Below are 21733 nucleotides of genomic sequence, written 5' to 3' on the forward strand. Positions count from 1 at the left end.
GGGAAAGTGGATCACGGGGTGTAAACGGGGGTGGAGAGAGAGTGAATCACGGGGTGTAAACAGGGGGGAGAGTGAGTCACGGGGTTTAAAGGGGGGGGAGTGAATCACGGGGTTTAAACGGGGGGGAGAGATAATCACGGGGTGTAAACGGGGGGGGGAGAGTGAATCACGGGGTGTAAATGGGGTGGGAGGGGGAGAGTGAATCACGGGGTGTAAATGGGGTGGGAGGGGGAGTGTGAATCACGGGGTGTAAACGGGGTGGGAGGGGGAGTGTGAATCACGGGGTGTAAACGGGGGGGAAAGTGGATCACGGGGTGTAAACGGCGGGGGAGAGTGAGTCACGGGGTTTAAAGGGGGGGAGTGAATCACGGGGTTTAAACGGGGGGGAGAGTGAGTCACGGGGTTTAAAGCGGGGGGAGAGTGAATCGCGGGGTGTAAACGGGGGGGGGAGTGAATCACGGGGTGTAAACGGGGTGGGGGGGAGTGTGAATCACGGGGGGGAGTGAATCACGGGGTGTAAACGGGGGGGGGGGGAAGTGGATCACGGGGTGTAAACGGGAGGGGGGAGAGTGAATCATGGGGTGTAAATGGGGGTGGAGAGTGAATCACGGGGTGTAAACGGGGGGGGGGAGAGTGAATCATGGGGTGTAAATGGGGGTGGAGAGTGAATCACGGGGTGTAAACGGGGGGGAGAGTGAATCACGGGGTGTAAACGGGGGGGAGAGTGAATCACGGGGTGTAAACGGGGGGGGGGGGGGGGGGAGTGAATCACGGGGTGTAAACGGGGGGGGAGAGTGAATCACGGGGTGTAAACGGGGGGGAGAGTGAATCACAGGGTGTAAACGGGGGGGAGAGTGAATCACGGGGTGTAAACGGGGGGGAGCGTGAATCACGGGGTGTAAACGGGGGGGAGCGTGAATCACGGGGTGTAAACGGGGGGGAGCGTGAATCACGGGGTGTAAACGGGGGGGGAGAGTGAATCACGGGGTGTAAAATGCCAACTGTTAATCTGTCACTTATTCCTCCCCCACCCCTCACCCACCGTCCCACCAACCTCATCATGAAATTCCTGTCACGTGTTGATATTTACTCGAGTATTCAGGTATAACAACAGCCTTCTAAGCCATGTCTTTTTATACGGTCCCATTTCACAGTGAATGATGAATGTATAACTTAAGCGCTTTATATTGTGAAGCCAGGAGTGGGGCAGGATTGTAGTGGACACCTGTTGGGTCTAAACATAATTCAAACCTGTGAATTTAAAAGCCTGTATATAGTAGCTAGTCGGTGTATTCAGGGATATAGAACCATGTTGGATAAACGGAGTTGAGGTACAGATCATGTAGCCAAGATCTAATTGAACGCTGGAACAGGTTGGAGGGGCTGAGTGGCCTCCTCCTGTTCCTTGGAGTCACCAAGTATGACGTGCTGGTAAAGAAAGTGTTAGAGCAGGACACAGCACATTAAATCCTGATTGGACACAACAAGGATGCAGGAAGGAAGTGGAACAGGTGGGAATACATTTGGTTGGGGGTGTGTGGGGATTTTCCATAACAGTTTACACGGTTTCTCCAGGCTTTCCACTGCAGTTATATTTGGAGAGACCAGGAGAACTCACACACAATTGTTACCCCTAAGAGTTCAGGAACAACAAGATGGACAAGTTCTCAGAGCTGATGGCCATTTTTAAATGTAACCCTGTTGGGACTGGTTGTTAATTATTTTCAGATAGAGCACAATTTCAAGCAGCTGGACCAGGGGTCCATGGGTCTGGACGTCTCTACCTCACAATGTGGAAAGTAGAATGGCACTAGTCTAACCCTTCCACCCCATCTACATTAACGCCCAAACTATTTTCCTTGTCACTGATTAAAGGTGTGCTCCTGTCAGGGTTTGTGACCGGGCCCTTTAACAGGGTGGGGATTGGGTTGAAATGGAGAGAGTTGGGGGCTGCTAGGCCCCTTCACTCCTGTCACAAAAATCTAGGCCATTACCCCCTTCTCCTCCCACCACTGCCCTAGGCCTATTGCCATTTTTAAGGAGGTCATTCTGCAGAAGGGCGGGTGGAGGGAAGGAATGATCAGAGGTGGTCTCGGCAGGGGTAGGTTAAGGGAAATAAAGCTCAGGATGGGCAGGCAGGCAGTAATAGGCCCAGTCTGTCCCCTTTCTTCCTTTCAATGTGAGCTAGATTCCAATCCAGTTGGACATAAAGAGAATCCTGGTGATCCGTGAGCGAGACTCAGCCTTCTGAATGCTATACATCCCGCCATTGGCCTCATGCAGTGGATTTTTCTTTGGTGTTGGCAGGGTGTGGACTGTGAGGGGAGGGAGAGAGGTGATTAGCAAGCCTGACCCGTGCTTTCCAGAAAGGCCGTCACCGAACACAGGCACAGAGTGGGGCCCTGTTTAATGTGTTCCCTTGCCATTGCCCTGGGCACCAACATCAAGTTCAGAGCCTAACTAGCTCAGCAGAGAGCAGGGGGGTCGGGCCTTCTGCACCTGTAGCATGACGGTTGAGGTTTGGGGAGGGTTGTGGGGGCGATGGGCACTGTAAGGCTGAGTGTAGATGGGGGTGTGGTGTAGGGTTGAAAATTGGTGGGAGGTGTAGGAGTTGGAGTGGGTGGAGGGTTAGGGGTGTGAGTGAGGGGCCCACAAAGATGTATTTTCCAACTTTTGCCACTAGGGTGATCACTAGAATGGTCACTGGCTTACTAACCCAGGGCTGCTAGTGTGCCCCCTCCCCAGCCCCACCCTCTAGGTCTAGTTAACCAATCCCAACATTATAAACTTCATAACATAGGCATACCAGGTAGGATAACCATTGTAAGCTTTTGTCAATTTAATATATCTGATTTTGCAGTGGTTCTAATGGCTACACAAGTTCAGGAGTAAATGCTATGGAGCTAATCAGCACTTATATGTGGAATGTGGCAGTGAATCATGGGGTGTAAATGGGGGGCAGTGACTCACGGGGTAGTCAGCACTTGTAAGTGGAATGTGGAAGGATATGCTGATAGGACGAGATGAAATAGGATGAGAAGAGGCTCATGAGGGCAAGGGGTCAAATTCAGGAAGATGTGGTAAATCAAGGACTAGAGATAAGGCAAGAGAGAAAGGTATTAACATGGGAAATGATAAACAGGCTGTGATAGGAAGAGATAGAGAGTACAAATCTAACGGTAAATCAGCAGATAAGGCTAGAAGTCACAAAAATAATAAAACAACAGAACTAAAGGCTCTGTATCTGAATGCACGTAGCATTTGAAACATAACAGTTATAACGCAAGTAATACAGGATGAAGTCCATACTAAGAACAGAACATGACCTTGCTGGATTATCGACATGTGAAGGCAAGCAAAGGATTACAGAGAGGGGAAGGCGGAAATTAGAAACACATTGCAAAGGGCGGAATTCCATAATCGAAAAGCCAGAATTCCACCAAAAGGCGGAAATTTCTCTTCTCTGGATTAGAGAGCGAGGTCACGACCCAGCAACATCTGCTGGAGACCACCCTGCCATAAGTAACTGGGATTGATTTTGCGTGCATTGGTTGCATTATGTATTCACTCAATGAATGTTGCTGGAGAAATAGTCCTGCCCCGACTCCAACTCATTTGAGGTAAAGGATGTACGACGCTATCCTTTAATACCTCCACAAAAGGACAATAGGGATACAGTATCCTATGTAAGCCCGACACTTACCATTTTACTGTCAGTTGAATGTAGAATAGCAACTGGCCACTGGTTTTGCAGATATGGCAGGTCCGAATGCCTCGGCCTAGACAAGGGTTGCACCTGAGCATAAGAAGACTGGTGTTACCTGGAGCAAACTCAATTCCTTCCACAAATACTTTGAAAATCAGAGTGTTATCCATTAAATAAGCTGTGCTGCATTTAGAGATAGTACTTGATGTGTTTTTGGGCCCATAGGCCTGCTTTATTTCCTGGGGCTAGATTTTGGAAGAGCTGGCAGCGAATAGCTGACAACAATCGCACAAAATTCAACTGTCAGCTTTAAAGGATAACATGTCTGTGAGAGCCTGCGGTGTCGGCGAGGTCTGGCACACAGCAGGCAGATTCATGGAGTCATGAGCAGAGGGAGATTGTTGGCCCATCATGCAAGTATACTGGCTCTTTGAAAGAACTTTTCAATTTGTCCCACCCTGTTCTTTCCCCATTGCCCTTCATTTATATTCTTTTAGGAATATAGGAGTGGGAGTAGACCATTCAGTCCCTCAAGACTACTCCACCATTCAATCAGATCATGTTTGATCTGTATTGTAATTCCATTTACCTGCCTTAGCTTTGTAACCCTAATACCCTTTTGAAATATTCAATTGACCTTCAGCCACCACTGCTTTTTGGGGCAGAGTGTTCCAGATTTTCACTATCATTTGGGTGATGCTGTGTTTTCTGACCTCACCTCTAGCCTAGTTTCAATTGTAAGATTTTGTCCAAGCTAGCTGGTAAAGGTTGGCTGAGCTCTCAGCTGCTGCTCAAGTGCAAGCCCAGAGCAGTGTGGTTGGACAAGCTGTTCAACCATGAGAGCCATCACACACATGTCCTGTGATTATGTGTGGAGAGGGGACCCTGCCTGAACCTTCTCTCCAAGCCAGAAATGCTGAAGCCGATGGTATCATGCCCTTATGTCCACTGTATCCATCCCATCAACCAGCAGGGAATCAGAACTGAGTACCACACCGCAAACCACCTTCACAAAATTACTCTTTCATTCACTTAGTCTGAAAGCTAATGCTGAATGGAACTCTTTGCAGCATTGTTTAAAACAAAGGGTCCTTTTATTTACCTTCTCATTCCTCTCCCACCACACTGGATGCATCTCTTATTTCCGTGTACAATCCCGCGACTTCCACATGTCAGGCATTTTAGCTGCATTTAAAACAAAACACGTGTTTTTGACACGTCCATCAAAATCATTTGTCTGACAGAGCCCCCTCAGTTACCCAGGGAATAGTCATTTGTCTGACAGAGCCCCCTCAGTTACCCAGGGAATAGATGTGGCTCCAGTACACTCCCACTCAGTAAAGGGACTCACTCTCACGCTGCACAGCAGAGTACAGGCCCCAGCCCGTATTCTCAATCTGCAACAGAGGAACTGGCACAAGGGATGGGGGAAAGGCAGCTGGGAGGGCAGGGCAGAGTGGGGAAAGCGGTGATGTTGGTCATTTTAACCTAATCTGCCTGTCGGGGAAACTGAAACGGAAGAGTTGAAGTCAGTGAAGAGTAATACTGAGCAGGGTGTAAAACTGACAGCCCACCCAGCCTGGCGAATTTGGTTAAAATGACCACTGTGATGTGGGAATTTGACTGAATTTATCACACAAACTGGTTGAACTGGGTGTACTGGGTAGTGCAGACTCGGAGTGTTCAAAATTCATCCCATTTTAAAGCTTTTTCCCTCTCCCCCACCTCCGCCGCCCCCCTGCCATCCCCCCACCCAAAACCAGTTAACTTGTTAAGTTGGCCAGGTGGGTAATACTCTCACCTCTGAGTCAGCAGGTTGTGGGTTCAAGGCCCACTTCAGAGACTTGAGCACAGAATCTAGGTGGACACTCTGAGTGCAGTTGAGTGCACGTCCGCGCTCTCAGGTGGATGTGAAAGACCCCATGGCACAATTCGGGAAGAGCAGGGGTGTTCCCTCTGGTATCCTGACCAATATTTATCCTTCAGCCAAGATCACGAACACAGATGATCACATTGCTGTTTGTGGGATCTTGCTGTGCACAAACTTGCTGCTGGGTTTCTGACATACAACACTTCACAAGCTGGTTGTAAAATATGTTGAGATGATCTGAAGTCATGAAAGTGCCACATGAATTCAAGTGTGGGCTATTTTTATAAGTCCTGTTTTATCCAATACTGAACCTTGGGCACTCGTATCTTTATATCTTGGCGTCAAGAACTTGGCTCTAAATACTGGGTGTGCCCCATGTCTGCCACCCCCTCCACCCCTCCCAGCTCGTACCCTCACTCACTCTTCAAAACACTCATTCATTTGTCAAACACTCTTAAACACCTAGTCAAAAACTGTTACAATAGAAAATATTTCCTTTAAAAATTCTATTTTTAAATCTTGTTCTTCACCACAAGTGAAATTCTGCACAGATCAAATGAACTTATTGTTTTCGTTCCCAGGATGCAGCTGTGTTGGCAAAACCAGCATCTATTGCCCACCATAGTGTAACTGAGTGTCTTTCTAGCCACATGAGAGTGTTGTTAAGACTTAACCACATTGCTGCAGGACTGGAGTCACAAGTAGGCCAGACCAGGTAAGGACGGTAGGTTTCCTTCCTGAAAGGACACTAGTGAACCAGGTGGGTCTTTAAGACAGCTCAACAGCTTCATGGTCTTTCACTGACACCAGCTTTTTATCTCCAGAGTTACTAAAGTGAATTTAAATTCTCAAACTGCCACAGTGGGATTGGAACTCCTGTGCTGACTGGATTATTAACTCAAACCTCAGGATTACTAGTCCAGTTATATAACCACTACATTACCAGTTGGGGGACAAGTCCTGGATTGTGTCAATGGCCTGGAAAAGCCCATAACAGAGAATACAGCCCCCACACAAAGGCCTTTCCCAGAGTGGCGTTGAGATATGAAATGCTCCAGATTCAAATCTGTGCTGATTTAGTTAATCTGATCGGGGATGGCTGCCACCCCATCTCTGGGCTACAGAGGGTGGGGGTTGGGGGTGGGGGTAATCTCCGAGGAATCCTGCTCTTCATTACCATCCATCAGCCCCTTGCTGACAGGCAGACAGAATTAAGCTAGTCTGTGATAGCCACTGCAGCCAAATAGCCTACGAACAGTTTTAGGGGTAAACTGCAAGGTGCTGCCACCTGTGGAACTGTAGCCCCACCCCAGAGTTAGAGCCTTCAGATGTGGAGGGGAGAAATGGAGAGAAGGATTTTGAAGATAGTTAGTCCTATCACACAGGCAGACCACAGGTAAATAACTGAGTTGTGCAGACTAAACCATCCAATCAATGACCTACCTTTCCTTTTCCACTGCAATGGGAACACCGGTATTTCCCCCTGCCCTTGCACTTGTGGCAACGCTGAAACAAAACACAATTAATCAGATGAACCTGATCTCAGGGAGAGCCAAGCTCCACCAGCCCAAAGGCAGCTTTAGTCTCGCTCTTTGAACAGTAGGTTCCCCCCTTCAGGGTGGATTAGAACGGGCCAGACTGGGCTCAAACAGGATAGACTGGGCTTGATCCGGACAGACTAAGTTAGAACGGGACAAGCTGGTCTAGAATGGGACAGGCTGGGCTAGAATGGACAGGCTGGGCTAGAATGGACAGGCTGGGCTAGAATGGACAGGCTGGGCTAGAATGGACAGGCTGGGCTAGAATGGACAGGCTGGGCTAGAATGGACAGGCTGGGCTAGAATGGACAGGCTGGGCTAGAATGGACAGGCTGGGCTAGAATGGACAGGCTGGGCTAGAATGGACAGGCTAGCTTTGAACGGGACAGACTGGGCCAGAGCGGGACAGACTGGGCCAGAGCGGGACAGACTGGGCCAGAGCGGGACAGACTGGGCCAGAGCGGGACAGACTGGGCCAGAGCGGGACAGACTGGGCCAGAGCGGGACAGACTGGGCCAGAGCGGGACAGACTGGGCCAGAGCGGGACAGACTGGGCCAGAGCGGGACAGACTGGGCCAGAGCGGGACAGACTGGGCCAGAGCGGGACAGACTGGGCCAGAGCGGGACAGACTGGGCCAGAGCGGGACAGACTGGGCCAGAGCGGGACAGACTGGGCCAGAGCGGGACAGACTGGGCCAGAGCGGGACAGACTGGGCCAGAGCGGGACAGACTGGGCCAGAACGTGACAGAAATTAATAAAACGTTTCAATTAGTTTAATGTAAAACCTCAAGAACTGATGGTCTGATTCCTGAATTTAGTGTTGCATCTCAAACATAACACTTAAAATTATAGGTTATGACAGTTGTTTAAAGTTTCCCTCTGGGATTTTTAAATAACTCCGCTTTACCGACTGCATCGGCCATTACACTGGCCTCGAACGGGACAGACTGGGACAGACTGAGCTAGAGTGGGACAGACTGGGCTAGAACGGGACAGACTGGGCTAGAACGGGATAGACTGGGCTAGAACGGGACAGACTGGGCTAGAACGGGACAGACTGGGCTAGAACGGGACAGACTGGGCTAGAACGGGACAGACTGGGCTTGAACGGGACAGACTGGGCTAGAACGGGACAGACTGGGCTAGAACGGGACAGACTGGGCTAGAACGGGACAGACTGGGCTAGAACTGGACAGACTGGGCTAGAACGGGACAGACTGGGCTAGAACGGGACAGACTGGGCTAGAACGGGACAGACTGGGCTAGAACGGGACAGACTGGGCTAGAACGGGACAGACTGGTGTCATGAAGCTATTTATGTATATAATATTTTGGAAAATATTTTTATTTTAAAATAGAGGTTTAGTCTGTGGTTGTGTCTTAATTAGAGTAAAGTCAGCTCGCCTGGGTGCTTGTCGCATCTCAAACATAACACTTAAAATTATAGGTTATGACAGTTGTTTAAAGTTTCCCTCTGGGATTTTTAAATAACTCCGCTTTACCAACTGCATCGGCCATTACACTGGCCTCGAACGGGACAGACTGGTCTAGAGCGGGACAGACTGGTCTAGAGCGGGACAGACTGGTCTAGAGCGGGACAGACTGGTCTAGAGCGGGACAGACTGGTCTAGAGCGGGACAGACTGGTCTAGAGCGGGACAGACTGGTCTAGAGCGGGACAGACTGGTCTAGAGCGGGACAGACTGGTCTAGAGCGGGACAGACTGGTCTAGAGCGGGACAGACTGGTCTAGAGCGGGACAGACTGGTCTAGAGCGGGACAGACTGGTCTAGAGCGGGACAGACTGGTCTAGAGCGGGACAGACTGGTCTAGAGCGGGACAGACTGAGCTAGAGCGGGACAGACTGAGCTAGAGCGGGACAGACTAGGCTAGAATGGGACATGCTGGCCTCAAACGAGACAGACTGGGCTAGAGCGGGACAGACTGGCCTCGAACGGGACAGACTGGGATTGAATGGAACAGACTGGGTTAGAATGGGATCAATTGGGCTCGAACGGGACAGACTGGATTAGAACAAGTCAGTGGCCTAGAACTGCAGACTGAAAAGGTTTGGGATCATTTAGAGTATAAAGCCTACCATTGTATAAAGATAATTTTAATACAGTATAGAATATATAGGGATTCACTACAGTAAAGTAATCAATACAAATTAGGGATAGAGAACTTTGAATAGGATAGAACACAGCCAGATACATCAGGACAGGATAGATTCAGACAGGCTGGGGTAAGATTGGGCTAGATTAGGTTAAAATATGGCAAAGAAAAGTAGATAGATTATACTGGATTAGAATTGGACAGAATTAGGATAGAACAGATTGGGAAAAGGACATGCTGAGTGCAAGAAAGGCATTTGGTAAATGTAAATTCTTTCTTTAATGTTCTATTAGTGGTTCACATTTATCACTGTAATCTTAGTGTTTGTTTCAACATCACAGCGAGAAAATTGATAATCCCAGAGGGACTAACGGTTTCCTGGATTTACTGGCAATCTTTGGGCAAATCCATGACAAATACCTTGACAGCTGCAGTATGAGGAACTGGAACTTTCTTTATAGAATCCTGAAACATTGGTGGGATCTCAACAACGACATCCCATGGAAGGGGAGGAGATCCACAGGCGATACTATCAACAGGCTGACCTGCAAAGAAAACATTTTACAACTCTTAATCACATATCAAAACTTGAGCAAGCGTCTGAGGGGTAAATCGTTCGTAAAATGATTAGGGGGCTATTTGCTGCACACTAACTTCCGCCTGCTCCATGTTGTCTGGGCCTATAGTGTCAGTTACTCATTGGCAGTAATGTTGTCTCAGAATCAAAATGTCAGGGGTTCCAAATACTCTGGAGGCTTGTGTTCATAACCTAGGCCAACACTCCAGTGCAGTACAGCGGGAGTCTTTTGTTATTCATTCATGGGATATGGGCGTCACTGGCTAGGCCAGCATTTATTGCACATCCCTAATTGCCCTTGAGAAGGTGATGGTGAGCTGCCTTCATGAACCGCTGCAGTCCATGTGGTAGAGGTACACCCACAGTGCTGTTAGGGAGGGAGTTCCAGGATTTTGACCTAGCAACAGTGAAGGAATGGCGATATATTTCCAAGTCAGGATGGTGAGTGACTTGGAGGGGAACTTCCAGGTATCTGCTGTTCCCATGTATCTGCTGCCCTTGTCCTTCTGGAGGTAGTGGTCATGGGTTTGGAAAGTGCTGCCTAAGGAGCCTTGGTGAGTTCCTGCAGTGCATCTTGTAGATGGTACACACTGCTGCCACTGTGCGTCAGTGGTGGATGGAGTGAATGTTTGTGGCTGTGGTGCCAATCAATTGAGCTGCTTTGTCCTGGATGCTGTCAAGCTTCTTGAGTGTTGTTGGAGCTGCACTCATCCAGGCAAGTGGGGAGTATTCCATCACACTCCTGACTTGTGCTTTGAAGATGGTGGATGGGCTTTGGGGAGTTGGGAGGCAAGTTACTCACTGCAGGATTCCTAGCCTCCAACCTGCTGTCGTAGTCACAGTATTTATATGGCTAGTCCAGTTCAGTTTCTGGTCAATGGTAACCCCCAGAATGTTGATAGTGGGGAATTCAGCAATGGTACTTCCATTGAATGTCAAGGGGCGATGGTTAAATTTTCTCTTGTTGGAGATATCCATTGCCTGACACTTGTGTGGCGCAAATGTTACTTGCCACTTGTCAGCCCAAGCCTGGATAATTGTCCCTCACCATTCACGGCTGGGTGTGTCAGGACTGCAGAGCTTAAAGCTGATCTGTTGATTGTGGGATTGCTTAGCTTATCACTTGCTGCTTATGCTGTTTGGCACACTAGTCCTGTGTTGTAGCTTCACCAGGTTGAGACCTCAGTTTTAGGTATACCTGGTGCTGCTCCTGGCATGCCCTCCTGTGCTCTTCATTGAATAAGGGTTGATCCCTTGGCTTGGTAGAGTGGGAGATATGCTGGGCCATGAGGTTACAGATTGTGTTCGAGTACAATTCTGCTGCTGCTGATGGCCCACAGCGCCTCATGGTTGCCCCATCTTGAGTTGCTAGATCTGTTCGAAATCTATTCCATTTAGCACAGTGGTAGTGCCACACAACACGATGGAGGGTATCCTCAATGTGAAGCTGGGCCTTCGTCTCCACAACGACTGTGCGTTGGTTATTCCTACTGATGCTGTCATGGACAGATGCATCTGTGGCAGGCAGGTTGGTGAGGATGAGGTCAAGTATGTTTTTCCCCCTTGCTGGTTCCCTCACCACTTGCCACAGACCCAGTCTAGCATCTATGTCCTTTAGGACTCGGCCAGCTCGGTCAGTAGTGGTGCTACCGAGCGACTCTTGGTGATGGACATTGAAGACCCCGCCCAGAGTACATTCTGCACCCTTGCCACCCTCAGTGCATCCTCCAAGTGGTGTTCAACATGGAGGAGCACTGATTCACCAGCTAACTGTGGGTATGGGGTATGTGGTAATCAGCAGGAGGTTTTCTTGCCCATGTTTGACTTGATGCCATGAGACTTCATGGGGTCCAGAGTCGATGTTCAAGACTTCCAGGGTAACTCCCTCCTAACTGTATACCACTGTGCCACTACCTCTGCTGGGTCTGTCCTACCAGTGGGACAGGGATGGTGATGGTGGTGTCTCGGACATTATCTGTGAGTATGACTATGTCAGGATGTTGCTTGACTGGTCTGCGAGATAGCTCTCCCACTTTGGCTAGTGCCAAATGTTATTAAAGAGGACTTTGCAGGGTTTGTTGTTTCTGGTGCTGAGGTTGATGCCAGATGGTCCGTCCAGTTTCATTCATTTTAGAATTTTTAGAACTGAGTGGCTTGCTAGGCCACTTCAGAGGGCAGTTAAGAGTGGACCTCATTGCTGTGGGTCTGGAGTCACATGTAGGCCAGACCAGGTAAGCAGACCCAGGTGGCAGATTTCCTTCCTTAAATGACATTAATGAACCAAATGGGTTTTTACTACTTTTAATTCCAGACTTTTATTGGATTCAAATTTCACCATCTGCCATGGTGGGATTCGAACCCGGATCCCCAGAGCATTACCCTGGGCCAAAAACAGAAAATGGTGGAAAGACTCAGCAGGTCTAGCAGCATCTGTGGAGAGAGAAACAGACGTAACGTTTCAAGTGTGTATGACCCTTCTTCAGAGCATTACTGGTCTCTGGATTACGAGTCCAGTGACAATACCACTACACCACCGCCTCCCCAGGAGTGCTGCATTGTCAAAAGTGCTGTATTTTGGATGAGGTATGCATAGGTGAAGTTTAGACTTTACTGCCCAGGCTTCCCTGTCTCCCGAAAAGATTGCCTGCCTAAATCCCTCCCACCTCCTTCCAAACTTTCACCAATGACACAAAATCCACTGGCCCTGTTCGTGGCCTCCAGTCAGGGGTAATCCTGCTCCCACCCACCAGCCAGATAATGTTTCCTGCCAAGCGAAGGCAGGAGACTATCAGCCAGCTGAATAAAAATGCAAATTTAAAACAACAGTAGCAATAATTTGCATTTATATAGCACCTCTAATGTATTAAAACACCCAAGGCACTTCACAGGAGCATAATCAGACAAACTTTGACACTAAGCACATAAGGATTTAGGATCGGTAAGGTGGGTTTTAAGGAGCATCTTAAGTAAGGGAAGAGGGCAAGAGAGCTGGAAAGATTTAGGGAGGGACTTCCAGCACACAGGGCCTAGATGGTTAAAGGCATGGCCACCAATGGTAGAGTGAAAGAAGTGGAGGATGCATGAGAGGCCAGCATTGGAGGAACCCTCTTTGGCACAATCCGTGTAGTTGCTGTTGAGCTGCTCACTGAGGACCAGGGGTCAAACCAAGGGTGACCTACAAACAGTGTGACACAAATTGGACTATTGCTAATGTGGTTTTCACTGATTTAGGTTGAAATGGGCCTTCGGGAATACTGCAGATGCATGTTTTCAGACAGATGTTTGATTCTGGTTTTTCATTTCTCAGTAACATGTTGCAGGTAGTCACCATGAAAGTACTTAAATTGAAGGTTTTGCTCAATGCACTCTCACCAGTAAACGGCTTGTGTGTCCATTCAGTTAGTCGGGATTCAGTGAAAGTCTCAAGACGATACTGAAAGAGATAAAAAATATATACTTAGGTACTTAAGGGGGAGATGGTGTTGTAGTGATAATGTCACTGGACGATTAATCCAGAGGCCCAGACTAATGCTCTAGCAACATTGGTTCAAATCCTACCACAGTAGTGGTAGAATTTAAAAATCAATTAATAAATTAGGAATATGAAGCTAGTCTCAGTAATGGTGACCATGAAACTGACATTGATTATTGTAAAGACTCATCTGGTTCACTAATGTCCTTTAGAGAAGGAAATTTGCTGTCCTTACCTGGTCTGTGTGACTCCAGATCCACAGTAAAGTGGTTGACTCTTAACTGCCCTCTATTGCAAGCCATTCAGTTGAAGGACAATTAGGGATAGGGAATAAATACTGGCCTTGCCAGTGATGCCCACATCCTATGAAGGGATTAAAAAAAATTGAGAACACATTGTCTCTAAAGCCCAACCACCAGGGTCCAATCACAGCCCACCTGCCCATCACCAGGGGCCAATCATAGCCCACCTTCCCATCACTAGGGGCCAATCACAGCCCACCTTCCCATCACCAGGGGCCAATCACAGCCACCTTCCCATCACCAGGGGCCAATCACAGCCACCTTCCCATCAGCAGGAGCCAATCACAGTCCATCTCTCTGTCATTAATGCCCATGGACAGAATATCTGCTTCCTGAGACTGGGTCTGTGTTTGCAGGCCACGTGATTTGTGATCCTCTTGAACTTTGCTTTCTTGCTCTATAGGAACATACAAAAGGAAGAATGAAGAAACACTACACAAAACAGTTTGAAGACGAACACACAGCGTCCCAAACAGCCAGTGCTGCAAACATGCCTGACTCTCTAGAGATGTCCCTGGCATCAGCGGTCTCTTGAATAGCTGGGGTAGGACTCTGAAATTGGTTGCAATTGGACCAAGCTGTGATTAGTTTGCATGGGTGGGGGGAGAAGAGACCAACCAAGAAACAAAATGGAAGCTGGAGTGACCAGGCCGGGGTTGGGAAAAGTGAAAGGATCGACTTTAAAATGAGTGTCTTACCCTGTACGTGTTGAACGGTGTGAGATCCTGAAAGACCATGTCTTGGGCAGGGCTGCTGCTGTAACAACAGCGAGCAGCAGCAAACTGTGTCAATGCCTCTCTCGCTGCTTCTTCAGTGATGGATGGAATTCTGGAGGGAAATAGACAGAAAATCAAGGCTGAATCCCGGGAAATGCCGTATTCCCAGCTTCACTCCTTTTGGATGGGGGGTGGGGGAGTTCTCTCCAATCTCCTGGCCCAACATTTATCCCTCAACTAAAAACAAATGATCTGGTCATTATCTCATTGCCCATTTCCACGATCGGGGTGTGAGAGTTGAGAACAAGCAAAACCAATCAGCCTGGGGGATCCTTTTGGTGTTGGAAGTTGGGTTATTACTGTAATATTGGAGTTTCTCTCAGTATCACATTGTATGAGCTGGTAACAACACCCATCAGCCAGAGAGAGTTTCAAGGTTTATGCATAGAAATAGGCAGAGGTTCATAATCGTTCAGCAATGAATTATTCACTTTAATATTGATGGTGACCGAGTTGCCAACACTGGGAAAGGTGTGATACTTGTGATCAAAGAGTAATTTTAGGACTGAGATAGGTTGAAATGGATGATATTTTTAAACTGGTTTGAGTTAGTCTCCCTCTAGTATGTTAACAGTATGACTGACAGCTGACGGCTCCGAGAAGACAGTGTACCTCCACTCTAGCTGGGGCTGTGCTCGCTCCTTCTTATCAGATGGGTGAACTGGTGGAGATATGTAGTTTCCACCTGTAACCAAGAAGAGAGATTCAATTCTCCAAACACCTACCATTTACTCCCAAATAAATATCCAGAATGAGGGGTGTGTTGCTGGGGTTACCCCAATAGGACGGGCACCAAAAACTGAAGTTTACTAATGCTGATTAACCCATTGCATTTTTTGAGGTGAATTTACTGCCTTCCCCCCACGTTCTCTGCCCCTGTGGCCATGGCTCTGACCTGTGAATGGGCAATGGGTTCCCCCAAGCTGCCAATTCTTCACCCCAGTGGCCATTCTTCACATGTGAATTCAAGCAGTGAGCATTGGCAGGCTCTTCGACCTTGAGGGGCTTCGTACTGATTCTGTTCTCCCCTGGAATTTCAACTGGGAGTCCACAGATAGTGATCAGGAGCAGGGATCTAATACAGCCAAGGGCCCAGTGCACTGAGTGACTGAGGAGCTCTGGGCAGCTGTCTCCGGGATAAAATACTCCTCCAGCTCTTCAAAATACTCCTTTTTAATGGAAAATATGTCATCTGAGAACCTGCAAGAGGCTAAACACACCCTACTCTCACCTCTATATCTGTGTGGATATTTCATTCCAAACCTACCACCACCTGCGACAGTTCCCTCGTAGCCCCTCACATTGTCGAGCATTTCAATCGGAGGTGCAGTTGGGCCTTCCTCTTCCTCCAAGTCCTCTGGTCCATCTGCATGAGATCAGCGCAGTTAGAAGTGTGTTGGCAACTGTAGCATCTCTGACTGATCACAGTGGCTGGTTCTATCCAGTACTTAATCGAGAGGCACTGTTTCTTTGTGTGAGAGTGGAAATCTGTCTTGGGCCATATCGCTAAATGGATAGTATTACATGGGCCTTCTATTATACACCCTGTTTGGCATTCTGTTCCATGAATGAAAGAAAGTAAGGAAAGAGAGAAAGATTTGCATTTACGTAGCCCCCTTCCCAAGCTCAGGGTGTCTCACAGTGCTTTACGGATAATGAAGTACTTTTGTAATCACTGTTGTAATGGAAGAAATGCAACAGCCAATTTGTGAACAGCAAGCTCACACAAACAGCAATGTGACAATATCCAGATAATCCTTTTTTAGCGATGTTGATCGAGGGATCATTACTGGGCAGGACACCAGGGAGAACTCCATTGCTGTTTTCAGGGAAAATCCTTTTATAACCAGTTGAGACAGCAGGTGGTGCCTTGGTTATAACACTGCCCTGGAAGATGTTAATCTAGAATTTACAGTCAACTGTCTGCTGTGGGAATTGAACCTATGACCTTTTAACTCAGCAATGAGGGTGCTACCACTGAGCCACAGCTGCCATGTTTGAATGTAATTGTTAGGAAATAGAGACAGTTTAAGTAAGTTATGTTGGTATTTGTTGGTGTTAGGAATGAGTTTTAGCTTTAATGTTTAAGCTTGATTTGTATTTCTGTATCTGTGTATTAAGAAAGGTCAAATTGAGTTTCAGTTTTATTTTTAAAAGGTGCTTGCATTTCTAATGAGGAGTTTCACTTCCGAAGGAGAAAGTAAACAAAACAAGGGTAGAAGAATTGGGCTGTTGCCTAGCAACAGGGGCCCAGAGAGGCAGATCCCGTCCACGGATACACAGAAAAGCTAAAAACAGCAGATTTTTGATTTGGAAGCTGTGGAGTTCAGTTGGGTTTTGAAAGTTGCTGCCAGGAGAGACTGGAGCAAAGGGGACAGATAGCCAGCCCCAAGCTAAAGAAAAACCCCAAAAATTCAGGAGAGTGGAAGCGTGGAAAGTCCAAAAAAGACCCCGTAGTCAAAGGAAGGACGGGAACATGGAAAAGGTCCTGTTAATTGGAGTTAAGAGTGAGGGGTAGAGAGAAAGGCTCCAAGCTTCAGATTTAAAGAGACAAAAGCTGCAGAAAGCAGGTTTAAAACGAGAACAGCTTGCAAGTGGCAAGAAGATCCAAAGAGACAATTGGAAGGTCTGTAATGCTTTGCTATGGGCATGTGAAACAGTAGTATACTGTGATGGTTGAATTGGTGAGAGAGAGTACGTGGAAGACAGCTTGAATCCCTGCAGAAAGGAACATCGGAAGGAGAGTTCAAAACCCTGGAGATGAACCCTTGCGGAAGGCGTCTGAGAGGAAATGTTGCTTTGGGAGAAGATTCCAAGAGCAAGGACTTGGAGGGTGGAGATTGGAAACCCTAGTGTGAAAGACAGAATTCAGTGAGACTGGTTGGCTCACAATGTGACAAGCGCCTGGGGGTAGTTGAGGAGAGATCCATAGCATCTGGCTGAGGTGACATCTGTCACTTGGTTTCAGAGTGTGGTGCGTCTGACAACAGGTTGCCTAATGGTTTACATGGACTATACTTTCTGCGATCATGAGAGTATAAGATAGCTTTAGTAACTTGTGTAATCTTTACAAATTTGTATACATCTGTAAAGGATATATTTGTTAAGGTATAGTTGTGGGTGAAAGAGTATTGTAATATAGTTCATCTTTTCTTGTTGAATAAATATTTTATTCTTTTGTTAAAAGTTCATTAGCTGACCCCTGTGCCTCTGTTCAGTAGCCACTCTCCACGTATCTAAACAAACAAATAAAAGCTAGGATCTATCAAGTTGGGTTCCACCCTGGGATCAGGCTTGTCCAGGGGTAACCTCAGCTGGATCATAACACAATGGAAGTGAATATTGGGCAGGGGGTACAAGAGGTGGCCCAGTAGATACTACCCACTTTACACTAAAGCCTAAGGTGAATTTTTACCTCATTGTATAGTTAAGGATTTGCAAAGGGGAAATATGATCGGTGTGTTTGTGTTTTGGACTCTGAAAGGAGATGGTCCTGGGTAGGCTGTATATATTGTGTCCACAAGGCATAACAGTTTTGTGGGACAGCATCTTTTCTTGTCTGCCATTGCCCTTCTCATATTTAAACTGCCGTGGTTGCTCATTCAGTATGTGTTTTGCCCAGCATGAGCCTTTTTTTATTATTTATTGGGATGTGGGCGTTGCTGGCGAGGCCAGCTTTTGTTGGCCATCCCTAATTGCCCTTGAACTGAGTGACTTACTAGGCCATTTCAGGGGGCAGTTAAGGGTCAACTACACTGCTATGTGTCTGGAGTCACATGTAGGCCAGACTGGCTAAGGATGGCAGATTTCTTTCCCTAAAGGGGATTAGTGAACCAGATGGGCTATGACAATCAATAATAGTTTTATGGTCACCATTACTGAGTCCCGCTTTCAATTCCAGATTTTATTCATTGAATTTAAATTCCACCAGCTGCCTTAGTGGGATTTAAACCCATGTTCCCAGAGCATTAACCCAGACCCCTGGATTATGAGTCTAGTGACATTCCCATGACGCAACCGTCTCTGCCAGTGAGACTGAACCCTGACAGAGCAGCTAGACCATGTTGGGGTTAGCTGGTCTCAGTTCGGATAACCAGTCTTAGGGGCTGGTAACATTGGCCCAGTGTCTCCCTGTGGCCACAGAGGGAGGAAAAAAAATCAACTAGGGTTCCAGGAGTATGAATATTTGGTCAGGATAGGATTGGGAATCAGTATGATGCCTGGCCCTCCCCAATGGGATGGTGATGCGTTACAAAGGACAGTTATTGCTTTGGAATAAGTGTTGGAAAGAGAGCATTCCTCCTTGACTGAGGAGGAATGGGACAGCAATGGAGCTATGTGCGGTTTTAATGGAGATGGTGTCCAGTCTATTACAGCCTGCTGTCTGGCCTACTTGGGCCCAGCCCAGCCCAGCCTACATGAACCCGCGCCCCCCCCAACCCCACTTGCTGTCGGCATAGAGATGCATGAATCCCGCTGGATTGAGAATGTCTCAATCAGATTTCATATTCTGACCAGGGTGTACAGAGGCAGGGCAACTTCTATAGCATGTTCAGAATTCAGGGTTCCTACTTTCCACTGTTGAAAGAGCAGCCAACAAGGGGGATTTCTTTCTGAGTGAGGGGATTCTCAAATGGACAATTCATTCCCAAGCATGTGGAAAACCAATCGATTACTCTGACACCTAATTGCCCCCTCTCCCTGCTGGAGGCACCTAACTACACACTACCATGACACAATGAATGAGGTACCTGCTTAGAAGGGGTAACAGTGAGTGAAATTTTTAGCGGTCATGATCATAATTTAGTTAGATTTAGAGTAGTTGTACGAAAGGATAAAGATAGACTAAGAGTAAAAGCTTTAAGTTGGGGAACAGACATTTTTATTAAGATGAGATAACAAGGCTAGGGAATATGCAATAAATGACATATCGAAGTTTTTCGTCTTGCACTCATCAGGACATTTCACAAGAAATATAATATAAGGGGAAAGCAACAATTTATACTGTATGTGAAGAGAGCGCTGATTGGTTGGCAAGTGGACTCTGATTGGTAGAGGTGGTGCCATGGAGAATACACCAGTTAATGGTGACTGATAGTTAACTGCCAAGCATTGTTTGAAATTTAAAGCAGGCAGCTTGACCCTGATTGGTCAAGGCATTGTCCTAAGGAATGAGTCAGCGAATGGTTGCCACTTATTTTGTTTAGCTGAAACAGGTGTAATGTGTGTACATGTTCTTTCTGTCTGCAAAGAACAGGGCCCTGTATACTAATATATGTAGCTTCCAGTACACACAAATGCACCACACTGCGAGCCCTACTGACAATCTTAAATTGGTTGTCAGCATCATTCTTAGCACACTGAGGATTATTTAGCAAATGTTGTCTAATTGTGGAATCACATCTAATGTTGGATACTGTGTTTTGAGTTTTGCAAGCATGGGCTGATTGGGTCCAGTCTGTACCCTGCCTGTTGCGAACAGTGGGAAGGACATGCTGTTTGATACGATCCACCAGTCTTTGGGATGTACGGCCTACATACCTAGCATCGCACTGGCACTGAAATTCATATACCACATTACTCATTTGTGTGATAGGCAGAACATCGTTATGGCTTGATGGCAGCATCCTGTTAGTGCTGAATGCCATCAGCTGCTATGGTGGGATTTGAACCCATGATCCTGGAGCATTAGCCGAGGTCTCTGGTGGAATAATCCAATGACATTACCACTATGCTACTATCTCCCTTAATAGGCTGGGGTTGTTTTCTTTGGAACAGGGGAGGCTGAGGAGGGATTTAACTGAGGTGTATAAAATTATGAGGGGCTGAGAGACTGTATAGGAAGGACCTATTTCTGCTAGCAGAGAGTTCACTAACTGGAGGGCATAAATTTAAAGTAATTGCTAGAAGGATAGAGGGAAGTTGAGTAATTTTATCAGCCAGAGTCTGGAACCCACTACCTGAAAGGGTGGTAGAGGCAGAAACCAGCATCACAATTAAAAGTATATTTAAATATGCACTTGAAGTACTGCAACCTACAGTGCAAAGGACCATGAAATGAGAAGTGGGATTAGTCGCAAGAGCTCATTTTCACCTGGCATACACATGATGAGCGGAATTGCCTCTTATTGTGCCATAAATCTTTCCATATGTATGGGAATATATGACAGTGTACAGTAACATTACTCACAGTGTACAGTAACATTACGGTGTACAGTAACATTACTCAGTGTAGAATAACATTATGGTGTAGAGTAACATTACTCACAGTGTAGAGTAACATTACTCACAGTGTAGGTAACATTACGGTGTAAAGTAACATTACTCATAGTGTAGAGTAACATTCTGGTGTACAGTAACATTACTCAGTGGCACTGATGTGAATACAGATAAGAATGCAGTAATTTCTGAAATTTCCTCTGGGCAGGATTTTATGTCCTCCCCCCTGCTCCCTCAGCCCCCGCTGGGCGTGTTTTCGGTAGGGGACACGTAAAATATGACTGGCGCCCTGCCCATCACTTCCTGCCCATCCCGACCAGGTCCCCATAATAGGGTAGGCAGGCGAGTGCCGAAATCGATAGCCAACCTGACATTTTGAAAAGTGATTAACAGGCAATTGAGCTTGTTAACAAGCCATTGACCAGAGTATTACACTGCCAATGCCATAATACGGTTGGCATGGACAGGTGGGCAAGAGTGGGCAGTCTGTTTTTTTTAACCCAACTGGTTAAAAAGTGGGAAGGAAGTGGGGTTACGTCCTTCGGAGGGGTTCCCTGTGCACATCGCGGGCAGCACCCCCAAGATCATACATCCGTCTGTGCCTTTCTGCTTAGCCTCCAAAACACACCCCCCACTCCACCAACTAGGGTGCCCGATCTCTTCCTGCCCTCAAAGCCCGGGACTTACCTTAGTCCGGGATCCATTGCTCTTCTTCCCAGGCCCTGCCATGGGTACCCACTACTCCGTTCTGGCGCGGCTGGGACTGCGAGAGCTGCTGGCCAATTGGATTGGCCACTGAGGGGCAGAAGTCTCACTTTCTGCTTGTTAAGGCTGTTGGCAGTGTGTTATCACTGCGGAGCAGCCTTTTTAAAAGTTGGTCAATTTGAGACTGACTTTTGTAACAAGTGGGTGGGGGGATGGGTTCATGGGGGTGAGCAGTATGCACCCTCCCCCACCCCCTGTAAAATCCAGCCCTTTGTGTAAATAAGCTTGTCGAAATGCCTCGGAGACACCCTAGAGTCTCCTGCCATAAGCTCAGGCCTGTCCACAGAAACTGACAGTCTAACATCCTGCACCCAGACTTTTAATCGACACACGGACCACACAGTAAATTGAGAAAAAACTTTTCTAAAGTGAAACCACAAATCAAAACAAGTCT

General features: G+C 47.3%; 1 protein-coding gene across 1 annotated transcript in view; it reads right to left on the reverse strand.

Annotated features, from left to right (window-relative positions):
- The window catches only part of LOC144681814 (protein SSUH2 homolog), a 56358-nt gene that overhangs the window by 25083 nt on the left and 9542 nt on the right, over positions 1-21733 (reverse strand). Inside the window, exons 2-9 of the mRNA XM_078543834.1 lie at positions 15623-15721; positions 14968-15040; positions 14278-14407; positions 13178-13238; positions 9649-9773; positions 7020-7082; positions 4809-4891; positions 3704-3796 (exon numbers count right to left, since the gene is read on the reverse strand). Of these exons, the coding sequence (XP_078399960.1) occupies positions 3704-3796; positions 4809-4891; positions 7020-7082; positions 9649-9773; positions 13178-13238; positions 14278-14407; positions 14968-15040; positions 15623-15721 (727 nt within the window). The remainder of the gene's footprint in view (positions 1-3703; positions 3797-4808; positions 4892-7019; positions 7083-9648; positions 9774-13177; positions 13239-14277; positions 14408-14967; positions 15041-15622; positions 15722-21733) is intronic.

The sequence above is a fragment of the Cetorhinus maximus genome, chromosome 6, assembly GCF_964194155.1.
Source record: "Cetorhinus maximus chromosome 6, sCetMax3.hap1.1, whole genome shotgun sequence".
Classification (NCBI taxonomy): Eukaryota; Metazoa; Chordata; class Chondrichthyes; order Lamniformes; family Cetorhinidae; genus Cetorhinus; species Cetorhinus maximus.